Here is a 14984-nt window from a genome sequence, read left to right on the forward strand (position 1 = left end):
TCTGCCCGTCCGGTTATCGGCGAGTCCCGCGGGTTAATTTGCTCCTCGCGCTCGCGCGGCTAAAAACAGATGAGGCACTTCGGATGGCGGCCATTACCTAATGGCCTGTTGCAAAGTGATTGATCAAAGGGGGCCGGGGGGCCCCCGCAGGAGGACAGATGGCGATCGCCGCCCGATAAATCCGACACTCGGGCTTTTTCGCCGTCATATTGACGCTCGGGCGAATAAAAGCAAGGGGATGTCGTGAGTCTTACGTTCTACTCATCGTAATCGGGCCAGGCCATTTATTTTATTTTGTCCTTTTCAGCATGATTGTCGTAAATTATTGAAGTTGTGTCCTCTTAATTTCAGTAATATTTTGTATTTAAATAACAGGATTATAATATTATGATTTTTTTAACATCGCCACCTGTATTTAATCTTTAAGAACCATTTTAAAACTTTTATGGAGGTACCAGATTTTTTTTATTTCATGTGTTTTCCAGTTGATTCTCTTTTTTTTTTCCTGCATCTCTGACACTTTTGGATTACGTAATAATATTTATAAAACAAATGTTTGTTCGGAGGATGACTCTAAAGCTCCAAAAATTTCTCCTCGTACTTCACCCCGCCATCAACATTTTTTTTTTTTTTTTTGTTTATTAGTTTCTTTTCTTGCCTTCCGCAGCGCCGCCAAAGTTTTTACGGACGCCCAACGACCAAACGGGCGTGCAGGGCGGCGTGGCCTCCTTCATCTGCCAGGCCACGGGCGACCCCCGGCCCAAGATCGTGTGGAACAAGAAAGGGAAGAAAGTGAGCAACCAGCGATTCGAGGTATTAGGTCTATTGTTCTGATGTAAAATGCTCGCTGACAAACACTTGCACTGCTTTTGGGCTGCTGCTGCCGCACATGCTACGCACGCTCAGATTCAAATCCATCAACCAAAGCTGCCACGTGGGGGGAAAGTACACCCGTCCAAAAGGAAAATCCTTTCTCGGAATACGATTGTAATAATTAAGATGGCATTTGAGCTGTATTTTGAGGCTACCAGGTAGCGTTCACTCACCAGAAAAAAAACAAAATGTTCCATGTTCAATTCTATTAAATATTATTTACTATTTTTTTTTTTTTTTTTTCAAGATGGGTCACACCATTGAAGCCAGTGTGACCGGGCACCAGGAAAATGAAGTGTAAAATGTTGCCTTCATCTTCGACATACTGGTGTAACGATATAGTTTTATATTTTACCTTTTGTTTTTTTTTTTTTTTAAGTCATTGGGTCCACCGCAGGCTTGCCCCCAATAAAAGAAATACAGCGGAATTTAAAAATAAAATTTGAATAATTTGAAAAAAAAAATACTGCAATTAATTTAAATGCCTATTATTATTATCATTATTAGTATTTTATTTGTATGTGACCTGACAACAAAATTTGTTCAATCTGGGAAAAAAAAAATATATATATTTATATATATATTTTTTTTTATTTTTTATTATTATTATTATTTTTCAAGTACAAATTTCTCCGTGGCAGCTTGCACCAAATGTACACCACATGGACAAACTCAACAGCATTTGGCCCACTCTCACTCTATTTTCTTCCACCGGTGGGGTTTCTACGGCTTTCCCGTGATTCTCCGTTTTTCCATGTCGCGTACTCCACCCCTCGAGCCACCTTCATTTTGGCTGAAACCCGAATGGGCACTCCATCCCCACGTTGAAACGCGTCACCGCAGAGCTCTGATAAGACCCGTATTCATTTCCTGCGTCTAGCCTCAGGACTCCGACGCCATCGCCGCAATGCCCCCCATCTTATCGGAGCGGATCGCATGCCCCGACGTTCGTCGCCGAGCGCACAAACATTTCCCTCGCCTTCCGACCACCGCCGGCTTGCAAGCATGGCAACAGAAATGTTTAAAGTTGCATTTAAATGTTGCTTTTCTTGTTGAATGCGTGTGTGGACACTAATCAAGATAATTTTGGGGATATTGGTCTTTCGCGTGAAATTTAACCTCAGATTTGGCCTCCTCTCAGACCAGGATAAGGAGGGGTGAGGAGAGAGGGGAAGCGGCAGTAAAACAGCCTTGAGTGCGATTTTATAAATGTTATAAATCTAGAGTTCAACATTTTTCCACTGAGATAACAGCTCGAATATCTGTGGAGAGGGCAGTCCAGGGGACCGGAGCCTGCGGACTTCTTTCTGGCTCTCGGAATCACCCGAACAAAAACCAGCATGTCGTGAACTTTGGTTTTGGAACGGAACTTAGGGTACCATGAAGTCAGCGAGATGAGAGGCCGCATAGCCGGAGACTACCTTCCGAGTAAGTAACACCAAAACCTTAAAATCGGATCTCGAGCGGACCGGGAGCCAATGAAAGTGTGCCGGGATCGGAGTCATATGTAGTCATAATTTGGACTACCTGCACACATTTAATATGTGGGTTTGGTGATATTGTTAATGTGCACTTGCAGAGTCAAATATTATGCTGCAATTTTTTTCCCACTGAGACACGTAATGGTACTTTAGTCAAAACTAGCTAGGCTAGTGATCAACAGTTCAATTTTCTCCAGATCCTCCAGAACATCGCTTGATTAATCGCAACGAGACAAGCCTCCAGATTAGCAATTGCCCGAGCTAGTTACGGCATTGGCGTAATAATGAACGCTAACTTTTTGCGGCATCGTATCCACTGGATTCCGAAAGAAAGATGTCCAAGTATTGATCCCTGCGGGACTCCACAAGTGACATTACAATGCAATCCTCATTTGTAATAGTAGCAGAAGACAGAGTGGACTGTTTAAATATGAACTCCGAATGAAACCGTATGATTTATTGCTCCATTCACCTGTTCTGGATCTACAAGGGGAAGTTTTCAGGTCCAATTGAGTTCACCTGGGAGCGTACTGCATTTTCTCGCTTCCTCCCGTGACTCACCGGCAAGGCCAATATCCTTCCGTTTGTATGTTGTGAGCGAGCGAATGCAGAAATTTTCATTTGTTCAAAATGAAGTTTTGAGTTATGACACAGGGCTTTCTAGACATCAGTGAGTACCAAAAGTGGAGCATGACTCCGCTCTAACGAAACACCGTCCTGTTTCTGTTTGTCGGTATTTGTGAGCATTCTGTGTGTCGTCCTTCTGTCCGTCCGAGAAAACGTGTCTCTTTCTGTCGACGTCACCTTCGCGGCGCGGGCGAGCCGCTGCCCAGGCCCACCCGTCGACTGGTGTCTCCGTTTCTGTCCGACGACCAGTTTTCGGGCCGCGCGGAAAAGGACATGATTAAAAAAAAAATGGATAGATTTGGATGTGGAGAACGACGGTTTTCGATCGGGTTTTTAGATCCGGGAATAGGTGATGAATTTAGCTCAGCTCCTTTCTCTGACGAAGAAATAGAGTTACCAAAAATGTGTAAAAAGGACAAAAAAGAAAAAATTTGAAAAAATCCGTCCTCGTGTGATCCCGCAAAGTGTAAGATTCTGATTTTTCTGGTTTTCAATGCAGCCTTGATGATGACGATGACGCAACAATCTGACTTTGGTCTTGGATTTCTTCCCCTTTTTCGGCGTGGCCCCCCCCCCTCCCCCACGCCCCCACTCCCATTCTTCCTCGTTCCATTGACGCACTCCAGTGTTGACGCATTAATTCAGTGTTCGCTTTAAGAGTGTGGGACGAGTTGCGATTGGTCCGGTTCACCCTCCAAAAACAGACGTTCAACTGTACCCATTCTTAAAGTTCGGCAAGCACTTAATAGTCTATGTACAGTAATTAACGTTTTCCTGTATATTTGTGCCCTGTTTAATGCTTAAGACTGTCTCACTGTCTCCATCAAATGTACCGACTGAGTGTTCCATGTGTGGGTGACGGCGGTCTCGCGTTTTTTTTATCCCCCCCCCCACCCCAGGCACCAATTCTCCTTTAACACACCGTATCTCTCGCACCTGCAGGTGATCGAGTTCGACGACGGCTCCGGATCGGTCTTGCGTATCCAGCCGCTGCGCACCCCGCGCGACGAGGCCATATACGAATGCGTGGCCTCCAATAGCGTCGGAGAGACCAGCGCCACCACCCGGCTCACCGTTTTACGGGGTACGTAGCCGCTTTGTCGCGGGGCTCTAACGTTTATTTTTACGGGAAACACTGGTAGGGCGTTTGCTGATGTGGATGTCTGTATTTGCCAACTGGAGTCCAACCGTTCGCTGCCATTGACGACATAAAACGTCAAATGTGTTTTTTTAAAGGGCAAATCCAGTTCTTTGCATGAACGGCAATAGTTCATGAAATATGTATCGTATTTTGACAATGTGATGTTAAATCCTTGAGCAGATTTTTATCGACAATGACGAATTTTCGGGGGCGCTGCCATTTTCGCGGGTCACATGACCTACGTTCGCGGATGCGACTTGCACCATGCCGCAACAAAAGCTCGATTACATGGGATACCATTTATGATTTCTCGGATTTATCCTCATCGGATGAAGAAATAGCAGGATCGGTTGATCGGGAAGACGGAGGACTACGTCCATACAGGTTTGAACCTGTGGCTGGAATTAATGTTGAATATTCGGATGGTTTTTCGGGCCAATGACGCGGAGCCTGACTACTCTGAGGCCTGCGCTCGACATAAGTGCGTACATAAAGGCCCCCGGGAGCGCCGGGCCGGCAGTCGCCAATGGTTCTTCGGACGGGAACGACGCGGAGTCTGACGAGCGACCTCCGGGGGCGAGCCACGAGCTGAGCTTCCAGGAGGCGGGCGCCGAAGCTAGGCGAAAATAGCGAACTCTCACCCAGGGGATAAACATCTAGACCCTCACGAGACTTGACTGTTGCTTTCTGTTGTTGCGCAGTGTGATCAGTCCATTATCCACATAAGTTTCTTCCGGATTTTGAGTCATTTACATTCATCCTGACACAATAATTAAGATGCCAGTTAAATTATGCAAAGAGACGTCTGTTCCTTCGCCGGCAACTGTTTTTAATGCTTTCAAATTAGCTGCGCGATGACTTGACCGAGTGGAGCGAGCCAAGACGGGAGCTTTTATGTCCTGAAATGATCAAAATGGTCAAAAGTGTCAGGGTGGGGATGGAATTGAGGTTAAGGTGTGTAACAAAACCCCCGATTGATTGATTAGTCTCATTAACATTTGTTGATGTGGTGATTGTAGGCTTCGGCAGCTAGCTAAGATAGTCTGAATTTGTGTACGCTAAGAAAAATGATGTTAAGGTCACCTGCTCGGACCTGCTGGTCTCCGGCACTCTCCAGAAACATCGGCACATCATGAACCGGAAGTGTTTTCCCTCGTTCGTTAACTCTCATGAGATACCTTGGACTTGATTCTAGACGAGCAGCCGAACGGAATCTTTTTTTTTTTTTCCGTGCGGTGGTTCGTGCTGAACCTGAAGGGTCTTTGGACCTCCGGCGGCGAGCCGCGAGCCGAGCTTCTAGGCGGAGGAGGCCGTTAGCACCGGACGCCGAAGCTAGCCTAAAGGCCTCCGCCGAAGCTAGGCTAAAGGCCCCCGCCGGAGCTCGCGGCCTCATTTATATTTTATCTTTACGTGTGTGGTTTGTAACCGCTAAACTATACTTTCAGATTTGAAAAATCCTTCTGGGTGTACCACGCCCAAGTCTCTAGTCTAGTTTTTGGAAGGAAAAATTTGCGGTGGCTTGCGAGAGGGAGCCGGCTCCATTTTGTGCCACAATTACACACGGGGTCAAACGAGAGGAGGCTGCATCTGCGTCTCCCCGCCCGCCATCAATCGCTTATCTCCCAGACAAGAGAAAGGCGCCAGGTCCGCATTGCACAATATTTCGTGCATTTCATACACAGATTAAAAAAAAAAAAAAAAAAAAAACGCGCCGAAGCTACCGCTGCCGGCCCTCTTGCCCGCTAGCATTAGCATCTTTATTGCCATTTCCATTTTCCCCATCACAGAAGAGAGCGAGAACCGGCGAAATCGGTTGCGGATTTGTCGTTTCCGCCCGCTTGGACCCGAGTCTCCTCGAAAATGCAGATGGCGACGCCTGGGCTAAAGGCTATTTTTGGACTTTTTCTGCGGGGGAAAACCAAATTTTCCAAAATACAGAAATTTCCAATCAGATCACGTCGTTTCTCAAGGAGCTGCAATTTTGTTTACTCAAAGAAACATTTATCTGTAAGGGAACAATAAATAAATAAGCAAATAAATAATCAAATAAATAAATAAATAAAATTGATGAATTACGTAAATAAATAAATAAATAGAGTAATTAATTAAGTAGTTGATTAATTAATTAATTAATTAGTTAATGTCATGATTCAATTTGGATACTGATGAAAAAAATAAAAATCAGGGAACTAAACTGCGAACATATACAAAATGATTTCCAACGTAAAGATCAAAGCCAGAATTACCAAATTGACTTCTCTGGTATTAAAAAAATAACAAAATAGTAACCCAAAAAAAAAATAATCCAAATCAGAAAAAAAAAAAAAATCATCAATAATAAATCAAGAAGGTTATGTCATTGGTATTAGTCGTAGTGGTTTGATCATGTTAATAGAAATGGGGAAAATAAACTTGAAAAATATAGTATTAAAAAATATGTATTCAAAAGTAAAAAAAAAATTGCGAAATTAAACTTTTTATAACTAAATGAATAATGAGCAACAAATCGTAAAGAGAAACCTCCCAAAAACCAAAAAAACAAAAAAAGAAGGCTGATGAAATTTAAACGAAAAAGATCGTCTTTATTTACACAAACCAAACAAACGAAGGTCCCGTTTCTCGGCTGCTGTTCCGGCAGAACGCCGTGTGCATCGGGCTGTTGGGAATTCATGATTCAGGCATGATTAAGGATTTATATTGCATCCTCCCAGCCCCCATTATGCTGTCAACAGGCATTTCCTGCCTCCGCAGCGCCGCACCGAGCGCAACAAAACTCGCGGCGCCGCGTGCAAGTCGGCGGTGAGAGCGGAAAATGAGAAGCCGCTCTCCTGTGACGGGGAAAACAGCATCAATTCCATTTTGCCAGTGAAGGGTGAGGTTGGGGAGGGGGGGGGGTGATTTTTTTTTGGTGACAATGCCGCACCAAAAAAAAAAATAATAATAATAATAATCTGAGATGGATCATTCTGCCACTATTTACCAAAGCCAGAATCTCGTTTGTATCCTGGGAAGAGTTTACAAGATGTCAAACCTGCACAGATGCTTGCTTAGCTGGCAAAAGTCAACCCCCCCCCCAAAAAAAAAAAATTGCTTTTAAAATAATTAAAAAAAAATAAGAAGGATCCAAAAAGTGCACATAAAGGAAGCAAAAATAATACTGTACAAAAAAATATGTGAAATCTCTGAAAAGTCAAAAAAGTGCATTTTCAAAAATTGTGAAGGCAACAAGTAACTTTAAAAAATGAACTGAAAAATAAAAATGAACAAAATAATGAAATATTATACATCCATAAATATTTAAACACCTGAATAAATAAATAGGTATTTAAATAAAACCAATATATTACAAGTATGTTGTCTTAAAAGAAATCATGAGGTTATAAATAAATAAATAAACATAAATAAATAGGTATTTAAATAAAACCACCGTATTACAAAGGTATGTTGTCTAAAATGAAAAATGAGATTATAGATAAATAAAATGGACGAATAAATAAATGGATATTTAAATAAAACCAATGTATTACAAGTATGTTGTCTAAAATGAAGAGATTAGAAATATAAATAAACATAAATAAATGGGTATTTAAATAAAACCAATGTATTACATGTTGTCTAAAATGAAAAAAGAGATTATAAATAAATGAAATAAAATAAATTAATAGATAAATAAACATAAATAAATATTTAAATAAAATTAATGGATTACAAGTATGTTGTCTAAAATGAAAAGAGATTAGTAATATAAATAAATAAATAAACATAAATAAACGGGTATTTAAATAAAACCAATGTATTCCAAGTATGTTGTCTAAAATGAAAAAAGAGAATGAATAAATGAAATAAAATAAATTCATCGATAAATAAACATAAATAAATATTTAAATAAAACCAATATAGTATGTTGTCCAAAATGAAAAGAGATTAGAAATATAAATAAATAAACAAACGTAAATAAATGGGTATTTGAATAAAACCAATGTGTTACAAGTATGTTGTCTAAAATGAAAAAAATGAGATTATGAATAAATAAAAATCAATGAATAAATAGGTATTTAAATAAAACCAATGTAGTACACGTATGTTGTCTTAAATGAAAAGAGATGAGAAATATAAATAAATAGATCAATAAACAAATAAATGGGCATTTAAATGAAACCAATGTATTACAAATCTATTTTCTAAAATAATAAAACGAGATAAACAAATTAAATTAAATTAAATAAATAAATAAACAAATATTTAAATAAAAACAATGTATTCCAAGTATGTTGTTGAAAATGAAAAAAAAGAGATTATAAATAAATAAAATTAATAATAAATAAATAAACACAAATAAATAGGTATTTAAATCAAACCAATGTATTACAAGTATGTTGTCTAAAATGAAAAGAGATTAGAAATATAAATAAATAAATAAACATAAATAAATAGGTATTTAAATCAAACAATGTATTACAAGTATTTTGTCTAAAATGAAAAAATGAGATGAGAAATATAAATAAATAAATAAATAAATAAATAAAACAAACAAACGTAAATAAATAGGGATTTAAATGAAACCACCACAAGTATGTCTCAAATGAAAATAAGGAGATTGGCACAACTTTCAAGGTCTGCAGGGGAGTTCGTTTTATACAAGGGGCAGGCTTTTTGTGTTTATATATATCTCATATATGTATAAATATTATATATGTATTCAACTTGCCTAGCAAGAAAAACATGAGCAACAAAAAAGGAATACAATGTTTTAAAAGGAACGCAAATAAATCCCTAAAGGGAACAAAACTGTAAGTACATCTGGAAAAAAAATACATAATCTGTAAAGAAACTTAAAGATGAATACACTCAATTAAAAATAAGGGGAAACTTTTTTTAAAAAATTAGTAAAATGAAACTAATTAAAAACATCACAGAGTGTAAGAAAATATATGGCGTATATTAATATGGAAAAAAAATACAAAAAGAATTGCTTCTCAAATACTGTCAGCTTGGTCGTTTGTCGCCAAACTGGACAAGTTTGTCATTATTATAATTAAAAAGATGGAGACCTGCTGTCTCCGCAGAAATTGATCTCCTCGCTGGGGGGTGGGGGACACACAAAACACCTCTTTGAATATTACGTGGTAAATCACGACCCCCCCAATCAGTATCTGCAAGCTCCGCCGAGTGATTTAAGACCAAGCGGCTGCCGGCGAGATTGATGTCAGACTCGACAGTCTTCTTCCTAGTCGCCGGGGGGGAGAGAAAAAAAAAAACAGCCGCCAGAACCGCAAAGGCTTGCGGCCGGCGCGGGTAAGCCAGCCCCCGTCGCCGCGGCTATTCGCGTCGAATCGAGAAGTCAAGCCGGCAGTCGTGTTAGCAAAAAAAAAAAAAAAAAAAAAAAACGAAGACCAGAAATCACAAGGAAATGATCCAGTTTCACACCCAAATCTTTCCCTTCGACTCGGAAGCTGTGCCTGATGTAAAAAGCCGTGCCGCGCCGTGCCGTGCCGCCACCTGAATTTCATTGTTTTTGGCTGTGTGATTTGTTTGCGCTCAGGTTCTTTTTAGACTGACTGCGGTTTTTCAGAACGGTACCTTCGCGCAAATTCAGCGGGGCTGTCACGCTGCTGCCGAGCGAAGAAGCAGAAGCGGTGACTAAATAGCGCCTCAGGGCACGGATATAAGCCAGTGCTGTTTGGTTACACATGTTGTCCAGTCGGGGAATCAGATTAAAGAGCTTCTGCAGCCCAAATAGGACCCCTGGGGGGGAGCAGCGCTGGGAAGATGCCGCTTAAGTAATCCAATAAGTGGGAACAAAATGCTCTGTGCCGCGCTCTAATAAAGCACACGCTAGTGTTTCGACAATTCAACCTTGAACCGGGGGGGTGGGGGTAAGCTATATTCAATATGTTCCGAAAAGCGAAATAAAGGCTACACCCTAAGTTACTTTGAGTCAACAGGTGTAAATATTGCTAATGAATATTGCTAATGAATATTGCGGCAAATGTGCCACAGTTGGCTCAGCCAGCTAATTCCAATTTGCTGGAATTGAGTGTTTGGGGGGGGGGGGGGTTGTCAGATCTGCTCTTAGCTTAAGTGCCTTCGAAAAAAGCTACTTTGATCATTTCCTTAACACATACGTCTCTTTTGGAGATGGCACTTATGCGTTTTCTTAACTTGGAACGTACTCGCGGGAAGCCGCGACGTTATTCTGTTGGATGGATCGGAACGGGGGGATTTGCACCTCGTTGTGACCTTCACTGGAACCGTTGCCGCCATAGATGGGATGAAAGATACGTCTGTCGATGTTAAATAAAAATTTGGCGACGAACGTATTCATTAAGAACATAATGTGATGAATAACTAAACAAATATTTCGTCATTTTTTTCCAGATTTATTTTAGAACTTTCTAAATGTATTTAAGTATCTCAATTTTTAAATATTTTTCTAAATTTTTTCTTGATTTTTTTTTTTTAACCACTTTTTTTTAATTTTCATTTTCACTTGGTTTTGAGTTTTTTTTAAACATTTTGATTTTTTTTTTAATATTCGGGTTCGATAGACAATAAAGGCTACAGAAGGAGACGTAAATTGCACGTAGGACTTTTTTGCCATCTTTTGAGGAGGAGAAGATACGTCTGTCGATGTTAAATAAAAATTTGGCGACGAACGTATTCATTAAGAACATAATGTGATGAATAACTAAACAAATATTTCGTCATTTTTTTCCAGATTTATTTTAGAACTTTCTAAATGTATTTAAGTATCTCAATTTTTAAATATTTTTCTAAATTTTTTCTTGATTTTTTTTTTACCACTTTTTTTTAAACTTTCATTTTCACTTGGTTTTGAGTTTTTTTTAAATATTTTGATTTTTTTTTTTTAATATTCGGGTTCGATAGACAATAAAGGCTACAGAAGGAGACGTAAATTGCACGTAGGACTTTTTTGCCATCTTTTGAGGAGGAGACGATACGTCTGTCGATGTTAAATAAAAATTTGGCGATGAACGTATTCATTAAGAACATAATGTGATGAATAACTAAAATATTTCGTCATTTTTTTCCAGATTTATTTTAGAACTTTCTAAATGTATTTAAGTATCTCAATTTTTAAATATTTTTCTAAATTTTTTCTTGATTTTTTTTTTTACCACTTTTTTTTTACTTTCATTTTCACTTGGTTTTGAATTTTTTTTTTAAACATTTTGATTTTTTTTTTTAATATTCGGGTTCGATAGACAATAAAGGCTACAGAAGGAGACGTAAATTGCACGTAGGACTTTTTTGCCGTCTTTTGAGGAGGAGAAGATACGTCTGTCGATGTTAAATAAAAATTTGGCGATGAACGTATTCATTAAGAAAATAATGTGATGTATAGCTAAAAAAATTGTTTTTCATTTTTTTCCAGATTTATTTTAGAACTTTCTAAATGTATTTTTAAAGTATCAAAATTTTTAAATATTTTTCTATATTTTTTCTTGATTTTTTTAAACACTTTTTTTTGCTTTTGAATTTTTTTGAATACATTTTGAAGGTTTTTTTTTAATGTTCCGGTTCGATAGACAATAAAGGCTACAGAAGGAGACGTAAATTGCACGTAGGACTTTTTTTTTGCCGTCTTTTGAGGTCACGGCTCAGGGCGACGTATCATCAAACAGAGACAAGCATCGGCTATATTCATATCCAAGTTGACTGGAAGAAAACATCCCGGCTTAGGACATTTTAATATTTGATAGCTAAAAAGCTTTCTCGGGGACTCCATCGTTCATGCGTGCTAGCTTCCCGCAAGAACGAGTCCTAATGGAAAATGGAGGCTTCTATTTTTGGGAATTTATTCCAGCCCACTTTTTTTTTTTTTTTTATTATTTTTGCTTCTTAGCCGCAGCCCTGCTCGGCGACAACGATAGCGATGGCGAAAAAGTCTTAAAGAAAAATCCTAATACCGAACTGAAACTGCTAGCCAGCGAAACCTGCGAGTAAAACGGCTTCGGTGCAGTTTTACAAATTAAAAGACAAAAAAAAAAAAAAGTGAGGAAAGTCCGAGAACGAGAAGCTCTTTGTCGGAAAAACGGCGCCGCGGTTTCGTTCTAGGTCAGCTAATGCATTTGCGAGCCATGAAACCAGCCAATTCCAAATAGCGTCCTTGTTAGCACTGCGGTATGATTCACTTGATTAGCACTCAACACCCCCGCACCGCCCCCCCCCCCCTCCTCTCTCGCCCACATTTTCCCTATCTCCTTTTGGATTTTTGAGCGTGGAAAGCGCTTTGATCAGCGTCCCTCAAGTTGAAGTGACACGCTTCGGCGTGGAAAAGGGGGGAAGAAATTGCTTGCCGCCGTCACGCGCGGCGGTTAATGTTTTCCGGCCCGTTTCTTGCGCCGGCTTCAATCGTATCAGGGGAGGGGCAGAGAGAATCAGATGGATTCCTAAACTGGGCAAGAGTAACCTTCAGGGCAGATCTGGGCGGAGAGCAGTCAAAGAATGGAAGAATCCATAATCCGGCATTCTTGGCTGCAAAGAGTTTTTTTGCAAACAATGCTTCTCGTCAAAGGCTTTTCTCCAGCAAGTGACCTGTAACAGCTCGATTCTTGTGCAGTAGCCGCGGAGGTAAAGCCACAATTTGACCGGCTTCACTTGGAAAAAGGGACGCGGAGAGCTGCGAAAGCCTCAAATCCAGTGCTTCCAGCGAGAACACGTGTGAAAACACAACTAAACTCTCTGAAATCCAGTTTTCTGTGGAGATTGGATTATTTACACACACCTGTGAGCGATAAGACATGCAGCTACTAAAAATCCCCCCCCCCCCCCCCCCCCCGGGACTTGGGGAAAGCGACAAATAAAAACCCACGATGGCCTCGTTCAGTTCTCAGACTGATGGCTTCAGAAATTGATCCCAAGCGAGGAGAGGCCAAAAGGTCTGGTTGTGGTTTTCCAAATTTTCCAAATCCTGGTAATGCAGGACCATGGCTTACCTGTGTCCGGATACCATACCTATCCCAAGATGTTCAAGAGCAGCCAAATTAGGAACTGTAAAAGGTTGAGCTCTCGGAGTTCTGGTGGACCCTGCGGATGAAACTCATAAGTGAGGGTAGGAATGTAGATCGACTGGTAAATTGAGAGCTTTGGCTTTCTACTTAGCCCCCTCTTTACAACAATGGACCGATACAAAGTCCGCATCACTGCAGACACTGCACCGATCCGGATCTTGGTTTCCCCTTGCCCGGACGCAGGTCACCGGGGGCCCCCTCCGGAGGTGAGGCTCGAAGGCGAGCGCCTGGTGGCCGGGCCTGGACCCATGGGCTAACATGGGTCCCTCTTCTCATGGGGTCACCACCTATCAGAGGAGCCATAGGGGTCGGGCGCAATGTGAGCTGGGCGCTGGGGACCTTGGCGAGCCGATCCCCGGCTACAGAAACTAATCTGGAAATCTGGCGGAAGAACAACCAAATGACCCAGTCCAAAATGTTGAGTTCTCACAAGTTCTGTGATTGTTGGTTTCAGAAGTGGGATCTCTTGCACCGACAGGCTAACAGGACTGGGATGGGCGCAGTGAGCGGGCAATTCCCCCTCCGGCCGCAGTTGAGCCGGCATACGTGTCACACGTGGGAACCGCAAGTTCACCTCCATAGTTTGCGTATGAGTGATCAATCGATATAATCTCCTAATGGCTCGGAGTTCATGTCCAGTGGCCCTTCTGTCATCAGCGAGAATCTGCTCGCTGAGGTACTTTTGGAGCCAACGTCCCTTTCACACTTGGCACCGCGCGGCCCGATAGCGATGCCGGTGGCTAATGTGTGCAAATTGTCATTGGGGGTCTTTTCATACCAAGCACCAGCGCTCAGCACTTTTATAGAAGGTGACTTCAGCATTTCTCTCCCTTCCATCTCATTTAGCGTGGGGGGGGGGGGGGGCTATTGTTGAATATACAGTATGGATGTGTAAAGCAGCAGCTGCCCTTGTCTTGGACTGTCCTTGAGATTGCAGCGCTCAGCGAGCTAGAACAGGGGAGGCAGGAGTCCGCGGTCCCAGTTAAGACTCACAGCTGTTTTAATGTGAAGCTGTTCAAGCCCGATATTTGAAACGACGGCAACCGCCCTGCGGGTTTCAGCCCAAGCTAAGGGGGAACGGCGCGTTCTGACTCCATTTCAGGGTCTCGGCGGGAGGGGGATCCCGGCGCAGTTCTCGTGAAGGCACCGCCACGCCGCCGAATGCCTAATTTCCCATTATGTGTTTATCGTCGCCATGGTAATTCACTTTGCGAGGTAAGCGGGAGAGACGGAGCTGCGTTGCATTGGCCCCGCCGCTGCCTGGCCCGACGTCATCGTTTTGTGGTCAAAGCGCGGCTCTAAAGGACATTTTCGGAGCCAGGACCATCACCATTTGTAGCAGATCATTGGTCCGCTCGGAGGTCTATCAACTTCCTGCTTGGAGGTAAAAAAAAAAAAAATCAAGAAAAATGAAAGCTGTCTTCCTGCATATTATGCCATAGGCACAAAAAAAAATGACATTTTAGTGTTGCCCATCTGTCTCGGAGAACTGCTTTGCGACCGGGCCTCATTTCCCCCCCCCAATTCCCGAGTTGGCGTTTGTCAAAGTACAAGTCCTGGAATTCACCCCAAATGGTTTGACTTCCAGAGAATTTTTCCCGTCTAAAATGGAAAACTGAGACCCGGTAAACACTTTTGTTTTGCGACTCCAGCAGAGTTCGCACGGCTCGTCGCGTCCAATCGTTATTTTGGACGCAGAGGGTCCGCGTTTTTGTTTGATAAAGTCCGGCGTGGTCTTCGCACGCAGCAAACGGTGTCCAGAAGGGTTCAGGCGGGGACGCCGCCGTCGCTCGGAGAAAAAGTTTGCAGTTCACTCAGAAGTCACTC

At 41.6% G+C, this 14984-nt stretch overlaps 1 protein-coding gene across 21 annotated transcripts in view; it reads left to right on the top strand.

Annotated features, from left to right (window-relative positions):
* Nucleotides 1–14984, top strand: part of LOC133494346 (receptor-type tyrosine-protein phosphatase delta) — a 238634-nt gene that overhangs the window by 183032 nt on the left and 40618 nt on the right. For 13 of the 21 annotated variants that reach the window (XM_061808077.1, XM_061808063.1, XM_061808078.1 and 10 more), the window contains 2 exons: nucleotides 668–816; nucleotides 3924–4065. In XM_061808077.1, the coding sequence (XP_061664061.1) occupies nucleotides 668–816; nucleotides 3924–4065 (291 nt within the window). The remainder of the gene's footprint in view (nucleotides 1–667; nucleotides 817–3923; nucleotides 4066–14984) is intronic. The other 8 variants (XM_061808067.1, XM_061808081.1, XM_061808068.1 and 5 more) reach the window with 1 other exon arrangement.

Source organism: Syngnathoides biaculeatus, chromosome 21 (assembly GCF_019802595.1).
Source record: "Syngnathoides biaculeatus isolate LvHL_M chromosome 21, ASM1980259v1, whole genome shotgun sequence".
NCBI lineage: Eukaryota > Metazoa > Chordata > Actinopteri > Syngnathiformes > Syngnathidae > Syngnathoides > Syngnathoides biaculeatus.